This window comes from Anarhichas minor, unplaced genomic scaffold, assembly GCF_050575085.1.
Source record: "Anarhichas minor isolate MPS153535 unplaced genomic scaffold, ASM5057508v1 ptg000043l, whole genome shotgun sequence".
NCBI classification, from domain to species: domain Eukaryota; kingdom Metazoa; phylum Chordata; class Actinopteri; order Perciformes; family Anarhichadidae; genus Anarhichas; species Anarhichas minor.
The window spans coordinates 737,112-764,552 of NW_027466489.1; the positions used below are offsets into that span (position 1 = coordinate 737,112).

Consider the following 27,441-nt stretch of genomic DNA (forward strand, 5'->3'; position numbering starts at 1 on the left):
TGTTAGCCGTGCTCATGGGATGATGATGTTGATAAAAGTAATGCTTCATAAAACACACAATGTTGTCATTATGTGGAGCCAAACCTGCGGGCTGCCGGGGGTCTCCAGGTCGGAGCCGGGGTCAGCCCCTGTCGCTCCAGGCTCAGCAGCCCGGGCCATGGGTCAGGCCTAATTGAGGCATTTGGTGGGCAGCTTTTCATTTAGTATTAAAGTGAAAAGTGTGTGCAAAGACTGCCTGAACCCCCCCCCCCCCCCCCACCGTCTATGTAACTGTATGCTACCATGCATGGTCAACATTGTATTTTTACGGCAAAGCATCATGTGTACAACGGGGCAAAGGAGTACAAGCACATTGCAAGCTTTAGCATTACAGTCAGAAGCTTTTAGATGCAGACGAACATAGAAGAAATGAGAACGGTAAATGTCAATATGTTAGCACTGTGAATGTTTCCATTACGTTTAAAGAGTGTCATTTAAATGACTCCAAACTAGTAATAAAAAAGCTAATAAATTCATCACGCGATGTCCGTTACTGCGTATGATCATGTGTAGCCTCAGTGTCGGCACATCAAATGGATTATGTCGAGGATGTTTTTCTTCGTGTCCTTAAAGTGAGTTCACTCTGGTGAGAGTGAACAAAAAAAACAGTCTGTCTGATGATAAACACGCTGATCTTTTGGACTGAGAACAGGACACATGAACTGAAAAGTCAATTTAAGTTCTTTAGTCTTGTCATGTGCACAACAATTACAGAGAACCAGTTATTTCCTCTGGCCTCAGGCACACTCCAGCAATGCTCATTAATATCTACATGAAAGAAAATCACGCAAGTGAAAGATAAATCTGAATCTAAGACATAAAATAGTGCAAAAATATAAACAAATACAGTAAAAGTAAAGTAACATAAACTTGTGTAGACAGTTTTTCACATGACTAAACTGAACGTAATGTAGTGACTGTATATGCGTCATAAGAAGTACTGGATATATTTAGAGAGGTCTAAACAGTTGTAAAGGAGTAAGTAAAAGTAAATAAGGGTGAAGGGAGGTTTTAAAGGTAGAGTGAATACAGTGATGCGTTCAGAAGTCTTATAATCTGCAGCAGAAAGCTGTCCCTGAGCCTGGTGGTGCAGGACCCAGTGCTGCGGTACTGTATGCCAGATGGCAGCAGACAGAACATTTTGTGGAGTATTTGAGGATCAATCCGTCAAGTAAACAGAACATTTAAAAAAAAAAATTTGTTTTCTTCTCTTCTCAACTATTTAGTCATCTTTCGGTTTCCACACTTCCAGTGTGTGGGTTCCGTCCAGAGCGGTGTGAGTCAGCTGGAAAATAGGCAGCTATTCAATGGCAAAGTGCTAAAGACTTTTTTTTACTTTCTTTTTGAATTTGTGGGTTTTGTTATCGTTGTTATTTTGTGAACATGAGCTTTCCTTATCTGCTGTTCTGTCTCTTTTATTGTGAAATCTATGAAAAGATCGTGGTTTTGCTCAGCTTGCAGACGTATCTATGGAGACATTAGAGTGTGATATTAGGAAGGAAATCACGAGGAAAGGAAAATACAATGTCTGCGTTTGAAACCACAGAGTTTCTGCGTATGACATCGCGCCACAGAGTAAACTAAAAGTCTGAGTGCATATGAAGGCTTAAAACTACCCAAGAAACAGCCAAATGCAAGGAAAAACATGACTTCAGCAAAGACAATTAGCTGTAAACCATAAAACCACAATCAAATCGGACTTATTCTGAGAGAATGCAGCCAGGGATGATGTGTGCTGAACATTCCGAGAAGAAAATGCACATACTGACACACAGAAACCATTACAGAGGGGGAAAAACACAGGCACCATCACCCACAAACAACATAATTAAACTCTCCAACAAATGACCGTATTATATTTTAAGTCAAACTGACATGTAGAAATGTCTTCTGACGAATACAAATATTGCTGCGCCATAAACCATCAGTGTCTGACAGACTTCCTATTACCGCAAAATGGTTCTGGCTGTGGCAAACACTTATTTCCATTTTATTTAAGCCATTATGTTGTTTAGCTTAGTCAAGAATGTCTACACAGATGTATGTATTAGGCTTCAAAACGACATTTGTAATTTGTTTTCCATGTGTTTTTACTCAGAAACATATTTCAGAATGATTGCCAGACATTCATTTTATGAAAATGATTTCCAGTAAACAGGATCTGATCTAGTTTATAGAGGCTATTAAATAGAACCATGTTTGAAGTTTGAAGGGGACGATGTTGACAATCCATTTGGTCCCAGTGACGTCTCGACCTAAAGGCAATAATTCCACATTTTGGGAAATACATGATTTAGCTTTCTTACCGAGAGTTGGATGGGAAGAATTAAACATAATACGTTTAAATAATCAACATGTTGTGACACTTTATGTCTTGTTCAGTGTTGGGAAGTACTTAGTTCCACCCTCTCATGTCACTTCTGATTCCAAAGAACCAAGATGGCGCCGGCCAAAGTACCAAACTCAAGGCTTCTAAACCGTAGTTCACAAACCAATGGGTGAATGCGTCCACTTCCTATTTGTAGTCTATGGTTTTCATTCTAAGCTATGCTTTGTAGTCAGGATACAAACATGAGAGTGGTATCAATCATCTCATCTAACTTTAAGTAAGAAAGACAATAAACTTAGTTCCAAAACATGCTGAATTATTCCTTTAACTTCCTTTAACTTCACACACAAACCTAGACTTTCTTAGAATTCAGTCTTCAATCCACAAACATCTTTAAAAATAGAATTACAATATTTCTAAAAGAGGGATATTTCCATCATAAAGAAATGTTTGTGGACACAACCACTGTTCTCAGGAAAGAGTATTAGAGTAGAGTCGTTATGCTGAATGTATTTGAAAGTAGGGCTGTATCCTCAACGTTTCCATTTTCAAATTGACGATCAATAAAATTGACAAACAACTTTTTGCATAAGTAACTTTTTGAGTCAGTAAAACTACATGTTTAAGTTAAACAGCATATTTCTATAACATACTGAGATTTTAGTATTATCAAAAAAAAGAAAGAATCGGAGGATCAAACAGGAAGGGTCATTAATTATATAAACGTTTATTGTTTTGTATTGTTTTACTTTGTTATGTAATGTGTCTTTGAGCATCTAGAAAAACACAAATTATTACTATTGTTAACATGGATTCATATAAAATATATAATCAAAAGACATTCGCACGACACCAAAGTACATATTGGAGTTACAGCAATCCTCTCCACTCAGTATTGAACGATCTGAAAGTCTCCACCCTGTTTGTCTTTTACCACAAAGTGTCACTTCACTCTCGAATAACTTATAGCTTTACTCTTGTGCACAAATATAAACTGTCCGACATACTTGGAATAACACAGTGCGAATTCTGTGTTAGCCGTGCTCATGGGATGATGATGTTGATAAAAGTAATGCTTCATAAAACACACAATGTTGTCATTATGTGGAGCCAAACCTGCGGGCTGCCGGGGGTCTCCAGGTCGGAGCCGGGGTCAGCCCCTGTCGCTCCAGGCTCAGCAGCCCGGGCCATGGGTCAGGCCTAATTGAGGCATTTGGTGGGCAGCTTTTCATTTAGTATTAAAGTGAAAAGTGTGTGCAAAGACTGCCTGAACCCCCCCCCCCCCCCCCACCGTCTATGTATTACACACTCAGAATCGGTGTCTTGCTGTTCCTTCACGCAGCAGAGGATTATAGGGACTTGCCTGTACTGAAGAGAAGCCCCGGGCCATGATTAAACACACTGAGAAACTCTTTAGACACACTGAGACACATTCAGCCTTGAATTTAGACAAACTGCAGCGAAATCAATAATGAATGTGACAAGTGATTTCCAAATTTCTGAAGCCAATTGGATAGCCGAAACACAGCCGGTGCATGACTCTCTAAATAGCTGTGGACCATATGTAATTCAGCAGAACAAGAACACATTTGTGTGCTCTTAAAAACAAGTAGCAAAAAGCTCGCTTCTTCATTTTGTAAGTTCCAAGTTTCCATTTCTGTGTAGCCAGCATGAGAACAACCCTGTACATAATCAAACTCAGCTGACACCAACCAGCAAAGATGGAGGTTTTTTTTTTTTAATATTGAGGATATAAAGAAGAAAGAAGTCAGTGAGACAGAGAGAGAAAGAGAAATCGGGGCCGGACAGCCTCCTCAGCCTGAGGGGCTGTCAGTCTTGAAAAGTGTAAAGAACAAAGATGAGATCGCAATGCAGTTAAAGGAGTTATATCCAGCACACCCAAACCCATGAACACACACACACACACACACACACATTTCTTTCTCCAAATGAGGAAAACCAAAGAAAAAAAAACAAGACTTAACCAAAAGCAGATGCATCCACCCTAAATGTTAGATTTTAAAAGCTGAAAAAAAGCTGGGACCTGGGATCAGAGAGACAGAGTTCCCTCAGTAGCCGGCACTCTGCGGACGTCCACAGAAAACGACCAAGTGACAGAGTTATATTTAGCGAGTCTGTCACTGCTCTCCAGAATGTGATCTCTAATATGCTATGTATTGTTTACACCCAGCTGTTTATGCCCCCGCTTATAGACTCGTCCACCTCTCCCTGGGGACGTGCTGATGAGAATTCCTCCAGACATTAAGGAAAATTAATCTGGAATAGACTTGTCGAGACTTTGCTACAATAGCTCTCGCAGCGGGGCCTCGCATCGGAGCGCATAGCGTAGAGCGGCGCGCTCAGCAGTATGGTGTTAGCGGACAGACGAGGGCAGCTCGGATCAGCTGGAGGAAGCACTTAGCAGATAAATAGCATCCTAATCACAATCATCAATCATGCAACGTGTCTGTATTCATACAGCACATATCGCACAAAGGATGCTATTTGAAAGGATTAATAGACTGTGTAAAAAGGGGGACAGTATGTGTATTCACACACACACACACACACACACACACACACACACACTGCAAAGCAGCCGCAGCAGTGATTAGACACACAGCAGACTTGTCTTGTGATATCCGGAGTAGCCCTATTTCAGTGTTTCCATCCCGCTTATGTAATTGTGTGGATGGAAGCCTGTTTACATAACCTTCGGGGGGGGGGGGGGGGGGGGGATGAGTGACTGCAGAGTGCGTTCATACTCAGGTACACCAGACCTACTCAGCCATTTGTGATGTTGATGGAGTGATCCATCAAGTCTGACAGCCAGTCTGTTGGCTGAGAGCCTGCAGGCTGAAGCAGTCACTTTGTCTGCTGCTGGAAAAATGGCCTGAGACGGATTATCGGGCTCACCTGTAGCACTCAAGACTACACCGAGATTGCAACAGAATAAAACAGTTTGTCGGGTTGGGAATAAACTGATGTGCATCCTTCAGCGGGGCAAAACAAATGAGGACACACACACACACACACACACACACACACACACACACACACACACACGCACACACGCACACACGCACACACACACACACACACACACACACACACACACACACACACACACACACACACACACACACACGCGCACACACACACACCTCCTCACATGGAGCACATGCAGGTCCTGATCAGCTTTCATTCCCCCTCCTTAGCGGTGTCTGTCTTTATTTATCGCTCGCTTGAAATCTCTGTTCTCAATTAAAGTTGTCCTCAGGAAACTCAATCTCTCCGCTTGTGCTGTCCCAGCAACACACACACACACAAAGAGAGCGAGAGAGGGAGAGAGAGAGAGAGCGAGCGAGAGAGACAAGAGAAACACACACACACATCTCACTCATGCTCTGACATGTCTTCTTTTCTCACACACACAGACACACTGCCAACAGAAGTTTCAAGGAAACAAAGAACTTGAAAAATGGAATTGAAAACCAAAACTTACCAGAAGTGTGATGTGAACGCGGCACACTGCGTGGTGGTTAGTGAGGCTTTAGCTGAGAAGGAGCGTAGTAGTTGTGTTTGCGACGATAGAGCTCAGCCTGTTGCATTCCGCCTCCCTCTCCTTTTCCCTTCTCTCCCTCTCTCTCTCGCTAACACACACCCTCTCTCCTTCTCTCGCTCTCCCTCTCTCTCTCTCTGTCCTCCTGAAATCATTGTGTACTTTGATTCACAAACCCTGCCTTTGTCACGTGATCCAACACTTCAAATATACAGCACATTTTTTTACCAGCCACAGAATGCCCGAAGGAAGGGAAAACAGGGTCCAGAAAGCTTAGGTTTCAACTTGCTGCCCACCCCCTCTCTCCCCCAGTCCCTCTCTATCTCTTTGTCTCACAGTCTCTTTCTCTCTCTTTACCTCCACTCCTTCTACACTGTATTGTCAGTCAATGCTCTTTTGTTGGACTTCAAGTATGCGAGTGTTTGTTTTGCATTTCTAAATGTGTTCCTCTTCTGCTCACCATCCAAAGATAGGCCGACACTTACACACACACAGCAGAGCGTCACATGCACACGCATACACACACACACACACACACACACACCCACACACTCTCTGATGAAACAGTCATTAACTCGCAGACATACACAAACACACATGCTGCAGAAGGCTGCACACCTTTGGGGATATCAGTGTCAGCCCTTGGCTTTCGCTCCATGTTTACAATGCCTTGACTTTGGGACCGTGGCCAGCTAATGTGGGAGTCCAGGGGCCTGGGGCCAATCAAGGGCCACTCAGTGCTTTATTGTGACTACATATCCCTGATGGGAAATAAATACTTTCAGCATCAGAGAGCTTATGACTCAGGACGGTGGAAGCTGTAAATGCAACGTTAAGCAACAAAATGTCCAAATATAACAAAATGAATAGAGAACGTGCAAACAGTGAGTCAGTCTGTACAGACTGAGCACATGAAAACAACTGTACAAATGAAACTTGTTTACAGTAACATCAAGTGCAACTAATACTAAACACATAGCACATTTGAAGTGCTACGAATAAGAAGAGTATTCTGTACAAAACAAATCCCGCAGTATAGATATGTTGATGTACAGAGCCTGGTATATATGTTAGATGACTTCATTAAATCTCCAAAATGCAAACTACCATGAGCTGTTTTCCATCTTTCCTAGCCTGAGAAATACAAAGGGCCATTCTCCCGGCAGTCTCCGCACCTTTAAATCAGTTTAAGTGGACTCTTTTCCTCCTACAGGATTTTCCTAAGCAAATCAACCCAGCGCTTTTCTGCTAAGGAAGCCTTTAATGGCAATACATTTGATCCGTGATGAGATCAAACCTGGCCAGTCGGCCCCTGAGGGCCAGAGCTACCTGCCTCTTCATGTCAGAGATAAACCTGTCTGCTACTGTCTGACTGCCTCATGGCCAGTCCGCCTACTACTGTCAGGTAACCTTCCAAAACAAAAAGCTTTTCTTCACTTTCACTTTGACAGTAAGGTATTAAAACATGAAATAAATGTTTTTTGAGTTCGACATATATTCAGTTGAATGTTGTGTAACAATGACATGTTTGTACACTTCAGTAAATGATTCATTCAGTTTGTCCGAAAATTACCCAGAAAATTGCAACAATTTATTTAAGTTTGCTCCAGATCTGTGTGAATAATTCTACTTCAGGACGTCGAAATAAATGGATGGCTGGATGCAAAAATGAAAAATGAAAAGTAGCAAGAAACTTTTGTCAAAATGCCTAAAAAAAATGTTAGATTTCCATATTATATTCAATTTAAATCCACCCAGACTACACAGATGCCTTTTATTTATACGGTTTTACTGACTTTTTATAAAACTACACTAAAAGCTTTAAACAGTTCCGGTACTGTAAAATTTAAAAACTGCCTTTTTAACAGACTAGAGTATATAGAGTTATGTCTTTTTGCAGAGTATTTTGCTATGATATATAATAATATGGGGAGTTTTACATAAAATAAATTCTCAATTAAGTGTTAAATGCATTTTCTCACAGTTTATTTTGACAACATATAATTGACCTCTTCATGTGTTCCTGTCGTACATGGCATGGAAACAACAGATCGAAGCCACATGGTGAGTGAGGGACGGATAAATGAAGTGTATGCTGTGATACAATGTGTGTGTTTTCAATAGCAGAACAAAAGAATGATCTGGAACGGATTTTAGGACTAAACGTACAAATATGAGACAGGTTTTTGTCTCGGCACATTACCATACGTACACCACTGAATGGAAATTTTTAAAAATGATTCTGCGATCAGCATTTTTTTTAATCACTTTGGTCACACATATGAAACTGGGGGCCGTCCAATCACAGGCTTCAACCATCTGTGTCACTGCCACACTTCTCAGCAACAGTGTTGGCGAGAGAGGTGAAAGGTTAGTCCCGTTTCTGTTTCTGTGTCAGTGAAATGTGCAAAGAGGAGGGGAGGGTATAACATCTGGTGTGAAAGAAGCATTTGTATATTTCTGACTGAGTGGGCAGTAAGCACACGCTCAGCCACATTCACATACATTTTCATTCTTTTGTTCCTGTTAAGTGTCAACGAGTGTCAAAGCGGGTTGACTCAGAAAGGAGATTATACAATGAGGAGGGTTTCGATGAGGCCTGCAGGTCGGATATGAGATGAACACTGCCTGAAGATGTACAGCGAAGAACAAAGAAACAAAGGAGGAAAACTGAAGAGGAAAAAGAGGGGCGCTTATAACTTTCTGCAGAGCTCGAAATGGGGCCCTTTTTGGCAGCGAGCTGCGGAGAAACCACAGAATGGTGCGACTCTGGAGTAGAGTGGTGGAGGAGGCAGGAGGGGGGGGGCGAGCAAAGGACAAGGAAGCAGGAGAGAGAGAGCTGAGAGGAGGGAGAAGAAAAGAAAGGGTGAAGGAGGAGGGTGCAGACGGCAGGTTTTAATCAGCAACAGGCTGTTGGTAATGAGATCACTATCCCACTGCTCTCAGATTGATGTCATGTGAAGCTCTACGGTGCACAGACAGGCATGCAGAGGATGACAGGCATGCATGACAAGCTCGCTCTCTTGCTCGGGCACACACACAAACATACAAGCGGACATGCAGGGAGGCCGAGACAGAGCTACAGTCATGCCCACAAACCAAAAGACACTGGCACCGAAAGACAAACACATGCACAACACACAAAGAGCCTTTAATACACCACAACTCCCTGCTGTTAATTTTCTTCAAGCAAGAAAAAAGAGCTGACACAAATATTATCACACCCACACACATACGCCATAAACAAGTTTCCACTCCCAAAGCTCCTTTACGTCTTTTCGGTCTCTCAAACAGCTAACTAACATGGACACAAAGAACATACTGTACCAGTGGGGAGGGCTGGCTAGACTTGCAGTAAAAAAAAATAAAAAAGTGGGAGCAAAGTAGGAAAGAAAATGAGGACTGGGGAGGGGGGGGGGGGGGGGGGGAATAGGCGGGAGAGAAAGAGAGAGGAGTGACACTCTGGGTAGCAGTTGTCAGTTTGGGGTTATAAAGTTTAACACACAACCCACAACACAGACAAAATCTGGATAAAGCACAGGCGTAAACAAAGAACCCGACCAAAAATGTATTCAAAATCTGGGTAAAGCAGAGTGGAATATTTGGTGTTGTTTGCATCGATCAGTGTTTGTGGCTAAGTGGAGAAAGAATGAAGGAAAACGACGGGGAAAGAAGAAGAAAGTTGGGGGTGTACATGTGTATCCAATGAACAGCGAATCGTTTTTCCTATATAAATGTTCCCCAAAATTCAACCATGATGTCACCATGAACCTGTTGTGAACCCGACTCTGTCAACTACCATTACTGTCTCATCGTGAACCCTCCTGCTTTACCGCGCTGCCTCTCCATTACCTTCCACTCTTGTCCCCGTCTTGTTCTGGAGCTTCTCCTCTTTATCTCTCGCCATATAATGTTGTCTGGCTGCATTTTTCTATTCAACACAAACTGGATGCCCCCCACCCCCCACCCCTCCCTCTCCTACACACACACAAAAAAGCTCACAGCCATTTGGAAAGTCTCTGGTATAATCAGAACAAGCTGGCATATTTTGGCCAAGACCCGCACTTATGGTAATTCAATCAGAAAGAAGGGGGAGAGAAAAAAGTGAAAAGGGGCACACGGAGGGTAGTAGAGTGTGAGACGGGGAAATAAGAAAAACAGAGGGAGGAAAAAGGAGACAGTGGGCGGACGGGAGGGTGAGGTAGGGGTTGAGTGGTTGAAGGAGTTTGATCCACATGTGGGAATGATTGTCTAATTACAGCAGATATGTATAAGTGTTACTGCCTGCAGGACAGATGGTGATTGGAGGGCACACCGCTGCGAAAATGAAATGATTGGATGGGGGAGAAATCAAGACGAGTAATTGGAGGAGGAGGAGGAGATCGAGAGAAGTATCACCGTGGCTCCTGCTTCATCTCCCTCTCCTTCCTCTTCAGCCTGAGACAAAAGGCCTCTCCCCCATATTATACCGGCTCTGCAACTCATCCTCAAAATGAGAAACTTTTACCAGATTAAATGGCCGACAGAGAACAAATACCCGTTTATAAAAGGAACAGTTCGACACTTTGGGAAACCCACTTTATCCCGTTCATGCAGAGAGTTAGATGAGAAGATTGATGCTCTCTGTCTGTACAGGGGAATTGAAGCTACAGCCAATAGCCTTTTGGCTGTAGCTTGGAAAAGACCTCATCTGTACAAAAACAAACTGACAATTTGCCATTTTACATGTGCCGGACTACTTCTTGGCCGGGACCAGTAACTTCATGGAGTTGCCTGGCAACTAGGTGAGACACCAGTCAAGGCGTAGAAATAGTCTGGCACATAAACCCCCCCCCCCCCCCCAATAAAAAGGCAGCGTTTGCACACATTAAACAAACTAAATATAACATGTCAATTACTGAGATTTAGAGGTGCTGATAGGTGGATTTTGTTACATTTGGACAAAGCTATAGGCTCGTGGTTTCCTCCAGGTCATACTCTTTCTGCTAAGCTAAGCTAACTGGCTGCTGGCTCCAGCTACATATGTAGTGTGCAGACATGAGAGTGGTGTAAATCTTCTCTCGGCAAGAAATCGTGTATTTTAGAAAATGTTGAACCGTTCCTTTAAGCTGGAGCAAGTTCCATGATACTCAAGTTTCCAGTGAAAGCAATGAAATTTCACCTCAACACATGCAGACGACTGCCAAAATAGTAAGCCAGGTAATATATTTTTAAAATCTTAAAATGTCGTCTTTATGGACCACACATCAAACTGATTCACGCCCGACGTCCTTCAATGTTGGTTTCACCCGTCATACAACGCTTCCCAAACCTAAACCAAAGCAGTTTTGTTTACCTAAACTCATCTCAACCATGGAGTTGATGAGTTTGTTTTTGAAAGTAAAAAGTGACATCTACACACACAAGATAATGCAAAGATTTCATCACTCGGACCCCTCGGTGTGACTGCCACATACCATTGGAAACCAATTTAAATAGATTTTTAAACACAGTTTAACACAAACTAACCTAGTTTGGAGACTGATTTACTAAAAGTAAGACGAGAAACTCATAACCAACCAGACTTTATCACTCTGTATCCACCTTCCTCACTGTGCTTAAACAAAAGTAAATACTTTAAACTGCCAGGATACAGCAGGGACGGAGGATAACCTGGCACCTCTTCACAAGAGGCTGCCTGTCAGCAGATCTCGGCTGCCTGCTGTGAACGCCTGTCTGGCTGCCAGAAAATGTAAATGCCCTCTGGACAGTAAACATGGACAAGTATCAGACATCAGCAGGTTGTAGCTATACCTTCAAACTGAAAAGGCTTTGTTTTTGTTTATCAAGAGACTAATATGGTTTCTGAATGTTCCCAACTGGTGTCTTAATGACCTACACGGCTTGATGCAGTCAGCAGTACAATATTTCACATCTGGCTGTTCATGTATCTGTTTTGTTCGTGTTATTGTTACCTGTCAGCATCAGTAGAAGATATACAGTAAATTGTATTGTCTGGTTTGCAGTGTTGATACATTGCTTGAATGACAGTAAAAATCATTGTAGTAATTCTGTTGATTGGGCATTTTGTGTTTGGTTGCAATCACAAATTATTTAAATAAATCCATTTCCACATTTCATTTAACATGTTCAGAACATTTCAATCCTCATTTCATATCGATCAAGTCGTGTATAGGCCTATATGATTTTGTTGATTATGTTGCTCATGTCAGCAGTCCAATGCATGCATGTGACCATTTCCACTTGTTCCTTCACATGACGGTTGCTGCTTAAACAAATACTGGTGAGGAGAGAAAGAGTCTCTCAATGCCAGCAGATATCACCATACCTGTACCTCTGAGAGGCCCCTGGACCAACTTACCTGACATATCATTATCACAGTCCATATACAAGGGCAAAGCTCTACTCCACAGCCCCATCGACAGTCAGAAATTGACTGATATTTAACGGCTAATTTGCCATTAACCCACCACACCCATGGTGTCAGTTTTTCCTACGTAACACAGCAGCTAGTCCGCTGCCACTGGACGGACCACCAACTGCTGTTTTCATTGTTTTTAAACTGCTTCACCTGTCATATTACCAGCCGTGTGTCTGTCTGGAGGCTGCTGCCGGCCCATCAGACCCGGTAACTCCTGGTACTGAGGAAATGTGGTTTTGGAGTATCAAATCTAATCTGTCTTTGTATCCTTATTTTTTTCTCATTTCTGCTGGAAAGGGAAAGCAATATACTGTTAATGTGACAGTCAATATTGTGTATTGCAATAAGACCACAGTATTTTTTGGTAACCCCCAAAAACAGGGCCTCAGCACAGTGTGTGCACATACTCCAAACAGAGTTACTGAGACCTGGCTGCTCATACTTCGATGGCCTTACAACTCTAATTAGAGCACCAATGCTAATTAATCGCATGTCTAATTTAGTTCTCCCTGCATCTCTGTTGATGTAAACACGTACATCCACACCTTGTGACGGCAGAGGTTTTAAAGCCCTTACGCGACTGAATTTAAACCTTGTGAGGACTTTGAGAACTTAATGGAATAGACAACACAGTCCACTGAAAACAAAACCAACTCAAACCTTTACCAAACAAGCACTGCCACCTAGTGGAACATAAATAGAGAGAAGAATGGAGAGAGGGGTGAATGTCTTTTTTCCCCCTCTGGCATTATTGTTGCTAAAAGATATGAAATGACCCCCGAAGCTCAACAGATGAACTACGGTTCTGCTAAAAAATACACATCTTCAAAAAATGTGAAATACAATTTTAAAAACGTGACTATTTTTCATCATCAAACAGCTTTTTCTCCGCCGACACATTTCCAGTACACAGCTACTACAATGCAACACTTGAAAAAGTCAACAGTGCAGATTACATGCCACAAATAACTGCTGGCGTCCAGATGACCGGAGTCTTTGTGTGACAACAACAGAATAGTCACATCTGTATTCCGCCAGATGTGAAGCTGCACTACTCATGTAAACCACAGAGAGGCGCTGTTCCCTTACTTAGTACATCTTCTGGAGGCATCTGTTTAGGAGGAACATTTGTTGTTGAGGATCTCAGCGTCTCAGACTTCCATTTGTTTATCCACTTATTTATTCATTCATTCCACTTTTAAAATGCTTGGTTGATTCAGGTATAAGATAGAAGCTGTTATAGAACATTTTAAGAAAACTGCATTTATTTCCTTACAAGATTTAAACAAACTCCTTTCACTCAGCCCTTCAATACAAACACTTATCAATATCTCACGTTTATTTTTAATACTTGTCGTTGAAAAAGGTGGAGCAAACATTAAACAGAACAAGTGCAAGATAATAATGATAATAAAACTGTTATCGTTCATGTATTGTTCCTAAATGTGATGTACATTTGTGGATTGAGTTTTATTTAAACAAATGAAATACACACAGAACCAACAGTGAGCTACTGACAAATCTTAACATCATTTTATTTAGTTAAAAAAGATGAATATTGATAAAGGCGTATCCCTTGTTGACTGTTTCATGAGTCATGTCATAAAGTACATATCTATCTATCTATCTATGTGCTGAAGGTAATTATTGATGCTGGAATGTAATGTCAGAGATGAGCTGTATTTTATCAAGTCGTTTAATTAAAGTGCATGGTCGATACTCACTGTTTGACATTTGATGCAAAAATAATGCAATTGTATGCTCATCTTGTATTCAAACTTTTAGTTCAGTAGTCTACAGGTATAGCAGCATTAGCAACACAATGCACTCCAAAGAGCAAAAGTAGAAATATGAACTGTTAGTTTTATATTATTAGCATATCATTTAAATACCATTATGTAAGCGCTCCAATATTGAATTTGGCTACTTCCTAAACTGTTGGGTAGTTTAATCAAAAATACATCCATTTCATAAACTAAATCATGTTTCTTTATGAAAAATCTTAATCTGAAATGAACAATAGTTGTTAAATACATAGATGAGTAAAAATTACAATATATCTTTCTGAAATGTAGTAAAGTTGCCTCAAAGGGGAAAACTTTTAAACTTTAATTTGAATCATTTAAAACTGTGTCCTAAATAGATTCCCTTCAGATGTGAAATAGAAGCTTTAAGTGTGACCTTACTCTCAAATGTATTCTGTTCACTGGTCAGGAACTAGGCTATGATATATAATATCTATGATATATATATATATATATACTATATGATATGCATTATAACAAGGTGCAACAGGCAGAGTCCACACTAGAGGAATGTTTGTATTAAAATGTAAAGAACATCGTTGAAGCTCTATGAAATTGTTCTATCATTAGATTCCAGTAATTTAAATTGATACTGGCTGATTAAATTGCAATCCAGAGCAGGTGCTGCCTTTAATATCAAACACCATGTGACCTCATAGCCTAGTTCCCTACAACTAGGAAGGCTGTCGAGGAGTCACCTATCGAGATTAAGAAGGTTGTGAATAAAATGCATCAAGGGGTGAGCTACGTGACCTAAAAGCAGCCTCGTTTTATAAGTGCCTGGGAGCAACGAGGCGGTATTTTTGAGTGCTTTCTTAAAGTTTTTTTTTTTTTTTAGAACACATTTGGGCTATTTTACGACGCTCGTGTTTGACCTACATTCAATCTGTTCCGGCCAATCTCCGGCGATAGTTTGGCTTTATGTAAACACACAATCTGTGGAGAGAAAATAAACGTGATGGAGAGGAGGAGGTGCTGTGCGAGCGTGGTGGGAGTCACGGTGAGCACCGCCCTTTCCACACGTGCCAGCTTTTTCAGGCAAAGATCGTCTATGCTTGAAAAGAGGGCCCCTCAGTAGAGTTAAGACTGCACCAGTTTCCGTGTTGACAACGTGGGCGTTGGCTTTTGCGCATGCGCCCTGCTTATGCAGTTATGCCCAGAACACGGAAGGCACGTGGACAGGCATTGACTCGTTGACCTCACATTGCAGTACACTGTTACGTCTCAACTTCTCTGACTTGTGAAGTTTTATTTAAAAGTGTTATGTGTTGCAACTTGAAAGTATGTCCTACATAAAATATACAGACGTGTTTAACTGTTTATTCAATTAATAAAAAACAACATTATACATGAAATAAAATCTTAAATGTACATTTAGGCAGTTGAAACTAAGATACTTTAAAGTATTTTATTAAATATGATAACATCATAAAGTATTAATATCACAAATATATATTGTTTAAAAGTGATTTGTTCATACATACACTTGATTATATTTAATATGCATACATGTTTAGCCTGTCTAATAAAATGTGTATTAAGTATTATTAAATATACAATTTATTCTAAAATAACAGGGAAATCCATTATATATTGTGCACAAAGGACTACATGTCATTAATGGTATGGGTTATATAACTGTATAAAGCCTTCTAATTTAGATTTATTTATCTGTATATACCTGTAGCCTCGTGTTTTTTGCGTGGGGATCCATACAGCTTGAACCTATCTTGTTTTCGTGTCTTAAATGATGAATAGATTAGTACAGCATGTCCTGTTCCATAACATGTTTTGCTCAAACACATCTATAGGTAAAATATAAAGGTAGGCTGTACCTCTCACTAGATCATTTCCATTGACACCTTTGAAAAGAAATAGGCGTATCGCCTTTGCTTTGCTTATATAACCCACCTTCATAACAAACCCGTGCGGACATTTAAAAAAAAAAAAAAGACTTACATCATGGCTGTAAAGCCCATTGTCGTTTGTCCTTACCGAACAAAACTGCGACAAAAGTCGGGAGAGGAGGCAGGAGTGAGACCTCTTGCTTCCTCTCGCCTCGGTTCCTCGTTGTCTTATCGCCCGAGCAACCAGGCAACCATTAGCATAAAATGTGTGTCAGTAGGGCAGCGTGAGCTCACATGCCATGCGCACATGCTGCAGAGCTTTAACCAGCATTCCAATGTCGAACGAGCACAATGTGCCGTCTCCACGCGGGGCTCTCGGCCAATGAAAAACGGAGAACGAGTGAAAGAGCGGGGGCACGAGGAAGGGAAGGGAAGGGAGGGGTGAAATCGGGTGAAATGTTTTTTCAGAGAGCGTGACACACGGGGAGGGGGAGAGAGAGAGAGGAGAGAGAGAGGAGAGAGAGAGAGCAAAGCGGTTGACGGGACTACAAAAAGAGAACAGGAAAAAAATGGTCACATTTCTCAGGCACCTGAAAACGTGCTGGTTATTTTAGGACTCGTGTTGCTTATTGATGAGTGGGGGAGTGTTTAAACTACTTCCACTCCGGTCATGTTTTGATTGTGACTGTACATGGCAAGCAGCTGAAAGCGTCAGGACCTCTGTAATTTAGAGAAGCCCTTCACAGTGGTATCTCACCACAACCTGGCAGCATAGGTGTGCAGACGGAGAAGCTGTCCTTTGCTGTCTCTTCACCTCGGGACATTATTTTGGAGCAGTTCTGCTCTAATTTCCCTTTTTGAATATTTATTTCTCTTGTTCTTCGCTGACCGGGTTTTTTTCTGAACAACCCCATCGCCCCGCGCACACTGCTGTTGGTCTGAGTTTTTTGGATACACTCTGGCAGTCCTTTGACTCTTTCGCCTATAATATCAACGAACCTCATCCTTCGCGACCACAGGCAGCCGGTCCAGCACCAGACGCCCACAATTAAAACAGCACGGAACCACTGAGCGACATCCACCTACTCAGAAACATGGAGCACAGTCCTGGTGGTAAGTACGCTTTATAATGTAAATGTGTGCATTTTGACTGAATCAAATAGAAACATTTTTTTTTTCCTCCATGTGCCAAACAGCAGTAATAGAAAAAAAAGGAAATGGTGCAATTGGATCAGATGCCAATGCACTTCTACATCAAATATTATTCTTGTGTAGTACATGCATTGGTTCATTCTAAGGATGATTTATCAGCACCATCTATTTATGTATAGATAGATTCATAGCGTAGCAATGCGATTGTGTCTGTTGTGTTTTATCCTGTTCCACTGCCTGTCTTTTAATAAAACACGGTCTAATGCATTAAATTATTTTATGCACTCGTGTAATTTCTAATTTACGCCGAGCTGAAGCTGCGGTGTACACAATGTACAGCTGTTAATAAACCCGATGTTACAGTCAGTGATTGTATATATTTCGGGGTGAATGCGTGTTTTGTTTTTTTACGGTAATTCAGCGGTGTAACATATGGCGCGTTGCCAAGTGCTTCTGGGCTGCAGACAGTTGAGAGTTTGGAGTGAGCGAGAAGCGCACGGAGAGGGAAGTCCTCTCTCGCCAATCTCTGCGGCGGACTTCCGATTCTCTGCATGTAAACAAACTCACGTGAGGCGCGACCCAAAACGCCCCCCCCCCTGTCCGAGCCCCATTTTCATTATTTCATTATAGTCTTTATTCTCATGTTACTGACTGTCAGACGAGGCGAATCCGTCACTCTGCGCATTAGTTCAGACGAAGTTTCGCATTAAAGGGAAGTCGTAGAGAGTGAAGTGTTACTTTGTTGCAGTGTTTGATTAATTTAACTCGGCTGTTTGTCTTTGGCTGAAGCGTAACTTTTTTTCCCGAAACACGTGTGAGGGGACTATCGGAGTGAGTCACGAATAAATAAATAACCAACGACTTGAAAAACCTGAATAATTATATAAACGCAATGATGTCAGTTTTCAACCATTTCCCGTCAACACCGTGGTTCAGTGGTAGTCTACATTAACTATTGTATTCAATAAACATGACAATAATAACGTGTTCATTTCTGCTACAGCAGTCCCATTATAGAACAGAACAGACCAGTAACGCATAGAAGCAATGCTGCACCGCTGATATAGGCTACAGGTCAACACCACTTGAAATGGATACCGTGTCAGTAATAAGCCTTTAAGTGACATAGAGCGTGAAATAAAACAATCGTCATACACAGGACGTCACTTCACCAAACATATGAATCTAATAGGAACCATACATTACTATTAACACGTCCTGGAGCGGCTGTCCATTATGACTGTCATACCTTTTCATCCAGTGCACCCTAGGAATCATGCGCCTGAGTTTTTTTTTTAGTTTTTTTTTAATACGCAGTTACCGCGCCTCGAGCTCACATCACGTGCGCACAGCCCCAGAATCCACGTGCCGCGCTTGATTCCCCATCACCCCGCCCCTCTCGGTTGTTCCTCTCCACCGTGCACACTCTGCTCGCGCTCAGTTTGCACGGGGATTCCTCTTCATTCGCTGATAGCTTGGTCAGTGGGTCAGAGAGGTTTAGCAGCCGTTTCTTTCGTCCTGGTTGCTATAACTGCTTTGTTTAATGGTGGTTATAGTGGACCACATTATTGATGTTATTGTTTGGTATATAAAGGGACATATTAACATACCTTTGGTTGCATTCAAACCGGGATTTGGGTGACATGACTAACCTGTCCCCGTGTGTGTGTGTGCGTGCACACACCTTTATTTAAGTGTAGTATAGTAGCAACAATAACAATTTTAATGCCAAAATTATCCATTATCATGCAGGCATTGAGCAATAGAGGTATTCACAAAAAAAGCCTAACGTATTGGTACAATGTCTAGATTAGTGTCTTATTCACTTTATCATTGCACTACATTCTGGAAGAAGTAATCAACCATAGTCTCTCCCTTCAACCTCATTGGTTGAAAATTAAACTGCATAACTACTGCTAAGAATGTGGTTGTATTAGTAGTTTAATAAAAAAAAAAAAAAAAAGCACCCTAAAAGCATGACTGTGGCCTGAACATTACGGTCTTTAATGATCAAAACGATATGTCATCCATGCAGTGTGTTTTCATTTCATGGGAACAATAAGCTTAACGTTGAGTTCTGATGCCAGTCCTGAAACCAGATTCCTTCTGGTTGTTAGCTTGAAAGACAATCACACAACTTGCTAATTCATAATAAAAGCCGAGCTCGATTCAGGTGTCGGATAGTATTTCTCTCCCAGGATTGAGTTTAACCTGCCACTCCTAGTCTATTATATATGAATGGGTATACCTTTTGCACTACGCAACTCCTGCAATAGAGTTATGAATATTTGTTTATATAGCAATAAAAGACCCTTGGATATAAAGTAAATGTTGCCCTCTGTTCTCTGACGCCAGAGACCCAGCCCTCTGGAAAGTGCTTCATAAATAGACACATGACATGGGGCCAGCTGTTTCACGTGGAGGAAGGCTTACTCCCCGTGCACAGTTACAAATGTTCACACGAAAGAGGACAGACTAGTTAGAAGTTAAGAGGGCGCGTGGCCCCTACAGACATATGCGCATGCCGCCTATACATTTGACCTGACATGCACGCATGTCCCGAGGGTGGGAACACAGTGGATGTTCCTACAGCTCCGGCAGAAGGGAGGGGCGGTGGGCTGTGTTTTTCTGTACTTCTTGTAGCTCTGTGTATCCACAGGTCACATGTTGTAACCTGTGCCCGAGTACAGCTGGGATTATATTCCCAGAGCTCGCTCTGGCACCCAGTCAAACCAGATTCCAGGAAATGGTTAGGAGGGGGCAAACTCTGGAATGTTTTTACGGGGGAAGGGGGCGGAGTTGTGAATGTAGAAAAGTGGGTGTGGAGCTCATGTAACAGTACTGCAGATGATTCACATGCTCGTAAAGCTTTATATTTGTCACACACTACACGCAGGGAACAAACGCGTCACAGTCTGGTTGTTATTGGAGCTCCCACCACCACCACACAAGACCCCCAGGCCCAGATGTACTTTTCATTCAGTGTAGACACGTGTGAGCAGGGGAGAATTAAGGAGGCACTTGGAGATAAATGCGGCACGTGTTTCCTCATGGAGAGAAAGCACAAGAGACGAGGGGCGCCTTTCCTCCAACGATTCAAGGTCCTTGAGAGGAAAACGAGCACAAGGATTTTGTTACTATACTCGAGATAATACTGCCACTCTCTTTAAACATCTCTTTAACATGACTGCTGGGCAGACAGCTGACAAATAGCGGTACCGTTCAGTAAAAAAACTCTCTCTGTGTGAACGCGACGCACATCATGATATGAATGAATGTGGAGCGTGCCATCTCCTCGCATGGGAAATATTTTAGTTAGCAGACTTTTATGCCAAGGTATTTAGACACCCGGCTGACACAGTGATCTAATTGCAAATAAAAAAGGAGGGAAAACTCTGAGGATCATCATATGGGAATGAGAAGAAATGTATCAAATGAATGTTTGCAATAGTAGACATTCCCACCTCTGTTTTTATTACTATGATACTGTAAATAAAAAAGAATCATGTATGGCATAAGAGTGGGAAAATGAGTTTGTATGCTACTTGCCCATCCTTTTAACAGATGTGATATGAATGCATAGTTAAATGCTCACCACGACAGATTAAAACCATTTAAATGTGATAATGGCCAGAAACAACGTGACTTTGTCTGGTGCCTCTGTGGAACACAGAGGGTTAAGGTGGCTGTGCCCTGCTTCGCTTCCCTCTAACGTCTGTGGCCACGGCATTAAAGCCCTCTCTGTTCCAAACGTGATGTGCCCTAGCGCTTGTTATTGTACTGCTGCTGCTGCTGTTGTCTACACGGGACTGCGCAAAGAGCCTTGTGAGCCGGGCGGGAACTGTGTCAAGAGTCCATGTGAGCTCCCGGTCAGGTGGCTGGCGGATAGATGGGTCTGCATGCCCGCAGCCAGTGAGGGTAGGGGGGCAGGGAGGGATGGAGGGAGGAGGAGGAAGAAGGGGAGGAGGATATATAAAGAAGAAGGGAGGAGGGGAGAGGAGGAAAGACTCGATGCTGAAAGCAAGGCAGGCAGGGAGCTGGCTGGCTGAGCCTGCACGTGAGGGGCAGGCTTTTATCTTGCAGGGAAGAACACTGTGTGCAGAACAGAGGGGGGAGAGGGGGGGGGTGTTATGTAGAGGGGTATAGGGCATTTCCGACTGGATGATAAAGGCCTGTTTATGGCCTGTGGCACAATGTGGAATGGACAAGCATTGTATGGCTTCCACATACATTTGTTGTGTATATTATCCTGAAACACATTTTCTTAGGATGTAACACATTGTAGGCTATTGTATTAAAGAAATGTAGCTTCCCTTATCAGACATAACATTTAGCCAAAGCATGATGAAGCCTTTTTTACATGATTATCTATAGAAACCGAAAGACTACACAGGTATGCGTGTCAGAGTTGTTTATAGTGCTGCCATTCTTTCATAATGATTCATCGGTTGAAGTTTCATTTGTCTCAACGTGTTTTATGGGGTTTGCGTGCGTGTGTTTTTGAACGTCTGCCAAGTAAGCTCACTGGATCAAAGTAGAGCGTTGCTCAACACTGTGACTCACACTCGCGTTGTACATGTAAATACGACCCAGATGACTGAGCTTTGTGCCCCTCTCTGTTCCTCCAGGTGGCGTTATCCTGTACGCTGGCTCTTCCGGCAGCTCCAGCCCGAGTCCTGGCAGCCCCTCAAGTGGATACCAGACCCAGTCGCCCTCCTCTCACTCGCAGCCTTCCTCCCCAGAGGGTGTCTCCTTTCAGGAGATTGGGCCCCCGAAGCAGAGAGGGGAACGCAGGGGAGGGACGCCTTCCCCGAAATTAGTCTTCCAGTTTCCTGAAGGAAACAGTGCTCCCGCTGCCCAAATAACGACGGTGTCGTCCGCAACCTACAGCCATCCCACAGTGGCCAAAAGACCTTGTGGTTTCACAGGAACGTTCACCAGTAAGTACCCACTCGCTTCCCTACTTCCTGTTCTCCTCTAGGTTTACCCGTCAGCACTCTGTTGCTATGTTTCTGTCTCTGATGATGGTCGTGTGCTTCTTTCATAGAAACCGGAGGTATGGTGCTTCTGTGTAAGGTGTGCGGGGACATCGCCTCTGGGTTCCATTATGGCGTGCACGCCTGTGAAGGCTGCAAGGTGAGACGGCACAAAAATAGTATTATGTCGCGTCTTTCTATTAACGTACGAACACGGCAGACATGTTGCCACAAAGTACACTCTTTAAAGCCTTTTTCTTCGTCTTCTTGTGCCTTCTCTAGGGTTTCTTCAGACGCAGTATTCAGCAGAATATCCACTACAAGATGTGTGTGAAGAATGAAAACTGTCTCATCATGCGCATGAACAGAAACCGGTGCCAGCACTGCCGCTTTAAGAAGTGTCTCTCCGTGGGCATGTCCAGAGATGGTGAGAGACTATTAAAGACGATGTTTAGACGTATGGAAACTAAAACTGAAAAAGAGAGGATTTAATGTATCTATGTATGTAGGGTTACATGGAGAATCAGATCTTTTTGCTGTAGCTTTTGACAAATTCAGATTTTAGAGTTGGAATAGTTCACAAGGAGGTCTCGCTCCTCATCACAAAACTTAATTTTCCCTTCATCTTCGTCTATTTTCTCTCTCCATTCCCTTCCTCTTGTCTTGCGTTCTCTCTGACGTCCTCTCTCGTTGCCCTGCTGTCTGATTCATGGCAAGACGAGCTCTAGAGTCCCAGTGGTCATCAGTCATGGAGAAACTGTGACAAATAGTTTATTTTGGGAAATTGGGGCGCACAGATGTTGATTACCCTGCACGTCCACCAAGATGTGACCTCGTTTCTTTTTTCAATCAATCATTTGAGACATGATATTCTCTGCTGTTATTATTGAAAAACTACAGTGCTGTGCTTGAAATATAAAATAATATTACTCCAGTTAATCTGCTCTACTGCATCATTTCACCGCAGGACTCCGATCTCTCGGGACACAGCTAAACTAGGTGATGATAAATCATGTTTTTTCTGGAGCAAACATTTATAGCTGACCTAAAAAAGCCAAATCAGGGAAGTAAAAAAACCACCTGCTTGAGATCCCAGCAGGAAACTTTATCATTGGTAACCATATTTTAATTTTGAATAATAAAAAGGGAAAGTATATAGTTATTGGTTCTACTATAGACCCTCAAAGCCTTTTTTTTTTTTTTTATCCCATGTCTGCTTGCAAATCAATTTTATCATCCAATTCTCACAACCTTCAACCCTTTGTCTCTTCACCTCTCCCACCTGCCGCTGTCATTCTACAAATGGAATCATGTCGTGTTTAGTGTTGTTGATCCAGTGACCTACTTCCACAGAGAATAAGAGATCGAGAGCTCAATTGGAAGTTGGAAAGGAAGAGAGAGACTGGGGGAGGTGGTGTAGCATACAGCTATAAATAGGGATGTCAGTGGAGGTGCAGAATTTAAAAGGGAGGGGGGGGGGGGGGGGGGGGGGGGCAGGGCAGTCTGATGAGATGAAAGCATTAGTGTCCATATCTCCACATAGAAATGACAGCCTGCGTGTCGGATGTAGAATCCATATTAGAACAAAGAGTGGTTGTTTCTCTGTATTGTTCAATCATTTGAACTGTTTATGTACATGTGTTAGTTAACATGCTGCCAGTAAGGAGCTGGCAGTGATATCAATGCTAACAGAGGATGCCTCTCTCCTCCTCAGCTGTGCGTTTTGGGCGTATTCCCAAGCGGGAGAAGCAGAGACTATTGGATGAGATGCAGAGTTACATGAACAGCCTCAATGAATCGGCTTCCATGGAAATGGAGGTGTCGCCTCCAACCGACGCCGCCTGCAGTCCCCACAACCAGACGAACGAGGGAGCGGGCTCCATATCGCAGTCTTACCACAGCAACTTAATGATCAGAGACGAGAAGCCGCCCAAGATGGCCGTCAGCAACAGCAACATTGGCACTTCCTCTTTCCACAGCAACTCAGTGCAGCAGCAGCAGCAGCAGCAGCAGCCGTCACTGTCTCACTCAGCCACCCAGACTCACCACACAGTCCACGGGGAGCAGGCGAGCTACCACATCGCCACAGGCTGCCCCGTTTCCTCCACCAGCAATGAGAACTCCGCCATTGTCGACAACGCCAAGTACACCTTCTCCTCCAATCAGAGCCAGTGCCCCGTCAGCGGCCGCATATCATCTCAATCCTACTCAGCCAATCACAACAGCTACGCAGCCAGTGATTCCCACAACCAAAGCCCCTGCCCCTGGAAGCTGAACGGAGGAGCCAAAGTGCTGGTGAGACTTTTATTTTTTATCTTTTAATATCTGTGAATTTAATATCAATAAAAAGTCCATAATACTTATTTTCCTCTCTTCTCCCTGTCTGTGTTGCAGGCGTGTCCACTCAACTCATGTCCTGTGGCTCCGGCCAGTCGCTCCAGTCAGGAGGTGTGGGAGTCTTTCTCCCAGTGCTTCACCCCCGCTGTTAAAGAAGTAGTGGAGTTTGCAAAGAGCATCCCGGGCTTCCAGTCCCTCAGCCAGCATGATCAGGTCATGCTGCTCAAATCCGGCACTTTCCAGGTACATTCCAGCTCAAAATACTTTGTTGGTGGGACTGTGGCACGTTTTCTTTACTTTCTTTCCTGTCATTTGGAGTGTTGATGCTGATCCGGTCTGGTTCTGTCCACAGGTTCTGATGGTGAGATTCTGCTCACTGTTTGACCCCAAGGAGAGGACCGTGACCTTCCTCAATGGGCAGACATACTCACTGGCATCACTCAGGGCTCTCGGGATGGGCTCCTTACTTGATGCCATGTTTGAATTCAGCGAGAAGCTGGGATCTCTGTGTCTGGAGCCAGACGAGATGGCTCTCTTCATGGCCGTCGTGCTGGTTTCTGCTGGTAAGCGGGCATACTAATACATGTACACAGAGCACATACTGTATGTGCACATTCCGTCGTTTCTAAACTGGATCCCCCCCCCCTCTCTCTTTCTCCAGATCGCTCTGGTATCGTGGAGATGGCAGCTGTGGAGCAACTGCAGGAGAATCTAATAAAAGCTCTGCGCTCTCTCATCACCAGTCGCCGCCCAGACGATAGCACCCTCTTCCCAAAGTTGCTGCTACGTCTGCCGGACCTGCGCACCCTGAACAACCACCACTCTGACAAGCTTTTAGCTTTCCGCATAGATCCCTGAGTTCAACGAGCAAAAAAAGCTTCCTGAGGTATCCGCTTTGGGGAGCCTCCCTGCTCCCCCATGCGAGCCTGGCCTGCCACATACGGCCCACTGGCCTCTGCATGATGGACAGTTGTTGAGAGAGCTGTGCCCAGTCTGATGCCATGAGAGAGTGAACATTTAAAAATAAAAAAAATAAAAAAAAAACAGTGAAGGACGCGGGCACAGCAGGAAGAGGAGATGCTCCTGAACTACTTCTTCCTCCAGTTCCAGGATCGCTAAAACAAACATTAAAACACAGACTACGTTCTTCCTCGGGTGCTTCCGAGTCAACATCCAAACCACCGAGTCGCCACTTCTCTCCCTCAGGGAGTTTGTGCTGAAGACCAAAAAGAAGCGAGAGCCTGTTGTTCCTCACCAGACTTTGTCCTCCGACTCCAGCACACAAAGCTAACACGAGGGAAGCACACACTCTCGCCCAGAGAAAAAGGAACATGTACAAACCTTCACCGACAACGATTTCTTACTGTACATTCATGCTACGATGTGTAAGGGACACTTTCCATACATTAAGAAGTCCTCCTAAATCAATATATAGCATAGCAATAGAAATGTCTAATACACAGTTGGGAGGGTGCCCAGTTGAAATGACATAAGCTATTTTCACAACATGTCTCCACGTGGGAAATCTTAATGAAAATCACCCATTTGTGATTGAGAAATGTATAACATTTTTAAGAAATGAGAGTAAATGCATTGTGTTTGTATGCGGTAATCAGGGAGAAGTTATTGGTCATTTTAGACCGTGTCTGATGGGATATATGTTGAGGTGTTTCCTTGTAAATCTTGTACATTACCTTTATTCTTGGTCCTCGTTATAGTTTGCAGATTCTTGGATATGTAAATGAAGCTAGTATTGAATTATCGTATGTATATCACACATAATAGATTGCTCTACAGACTGCAAAAGAGAAATCAGCATTTCAACCTGACAGAGTATAAACTTTTTATTTGAAGATATATAATTGAAATAAATGTGTTCTCAACTGACTGCATCACATTGTGAATATTTTGTAAATGTTTTATGGTTGCACCATAGAGTATCATTATTAAATAATGTTATATAGCATGTTTCCTTGTGCTCATCTTTTTTTTTTTTTTCATTTCAGTATTATTACAGAGGCATACCGTGGAGCCGTAGCCTAGCAACAGAGGCAATCAGCCAATCACGCTGCAGCTCTGAGAGCCATTAGGGGCTTTATTACAAACAAACGACACTTTATATGTTCGAGTGTGTGATAACGGGTCAAAGCAGTTTCATAGAATGTCACACTTCAATAAATACCAGATGTTCTTTGACTTTGTGCAGAGCAAAGACAACACGTCTCCAGGGACTAAGATGGTGTCTGTTCAGTGATCGATGCAAATATAATACAATGGCGCTGACAAGACAATTTTACTGGAGGTTGATTCAAGATGCGAGTATAAAAATGCTCCAGACAGCACGAGAAGACGTCACCACTGCTACAGTCTGCTTGAAGGCCTAAGGGAAAAAACCTATTAGTATGAATGTTTGGGAACATTTTGAGTCATTGTTTGCTATGAGATGGACAGATCCAGTCTGTTCACGTCAGTCAGACGTCCGATTTGAGATCTATACATAGATGCCTTAAATTACTGCTAAAATCACACAGACATGTACTATTTGTAATAATAGGGATACGTGCTAAAATAAATATCCGCTCCTCGTAATTATATTGACTAAGGTTCAGGAGAACATGTGACTCATCATATGAATAACAGGAGACACATATCCACCATATGCATATGTATTGTAATTCAGCAATAAGCAATAAATCACCTCTGCATCAGGGGATTCTCTGGCAGTAACACTAACTCTAAGCAGTAGCACCATATGAGTAGCCCTCGGCTCACTGCCCTTCATTTATTTCAACACAGTCAAACTTTTATTCTCAATGCTGCAATAGAAGAAGAAAAAAAACACCGAAAGCCGTCTCTCTGCTGGAGCTGAGACCAAACCAGTGTTCCAGTCTTTTCTATGTTTCGCCCATGTGTCGAGGTCTTCATGTGCCACCTACTGGATAGGATTTTAACAACAGCCCATTTTGGCCATAT

General features: G+C 42.8%; 2 protein-coding genes across 5 annotated transcripts in view; one reads left to right on the forward strand and one right to left on the reverse strand.

Moving 5' to 3' along the window:
* The window catches only part of LOC142970411 (retinoic acid receptor gamma-A-like), a 46,734-nt gene extending 28,174 nt beyond the window's left edge, over positions 1-18,560 (reverse strand). The window contains exons 1-2 of one of the 3 annotated variants that reach the window (XM_076110619.1): positions 18,405-18,560; positions 17,003-17,085 (exon numbers count right to left, since the gene is read on the reverse strand). The gene's annotated coding sequence lies outside the window, so the exon portion shown is untranslated. Of the gene's footprint in view, positions 1-17,002 lie in introns of all 3 variants that reach the window. The other 2 variants (XM_076110618.1, XM_076110617.1) reach the window with 2 other exon arrangements.
* Positions 16,443-26,436, forward strand: LOC142970410 (nuclear receptor subfamily 1 group D member 1-like). Of its 2 annotated transcripts, none has more exons than XM_076110616.1 (8): positions 16,443-17,116; positions 21,784-22,095; positions 22,203-22,291; positions 22,414-22,558; positions 23,846-24,426; positions 24,526-24,711; positions 24,821-25,031; positions 25,130-26,436. In XM_076110616.1, exons 1-8 carry the CDS (start codon positions 17,098-17,100, stop codon positions 25,324-25,326), a joined length of 1,740 nt encoding a protein of 579 aa, XP_075966731.1. In that variant the 5' UTR covers positions 16,443-17,097; the 3' UTR covers positions 25,327-26,436. The 2 variants fall into 2 exon arrangements, with proteins under 2 accessions (XP_075966731.1, XP_075966730.1); XM_076110615.1 differs by lacking the exon at positions 16,443-17,116 and adding an exon at positions 21,077-21,212.
* Positions 26,437-27,441: the final 1,005 nt, after the last annotated feature.

Coding starts and splice junctions, on each gene's coding strand:
- LOC142970410 (XM_076110615.1), top strand. CDS start 21,092: ATGGAGGGAGGAGGAGGAAGAAGGGGAGGAGGATATATAAAGAAGAAG. Junction 21,213..21,783: donor CTGGCTGGCTGAGCCTGCAC/GTGAGGGGCAGG, acceptor CTGTTCCTCCAG/GTGGCGTTATCCTGTACGCT. Junction 25,032..25,129: donor CGTCGTGCTGGTTTCTGCTG/GTAAGCGGGCAT, acceptor CTCTTTCTCCAG/ATCGCTCTGGTATCGTGGAG.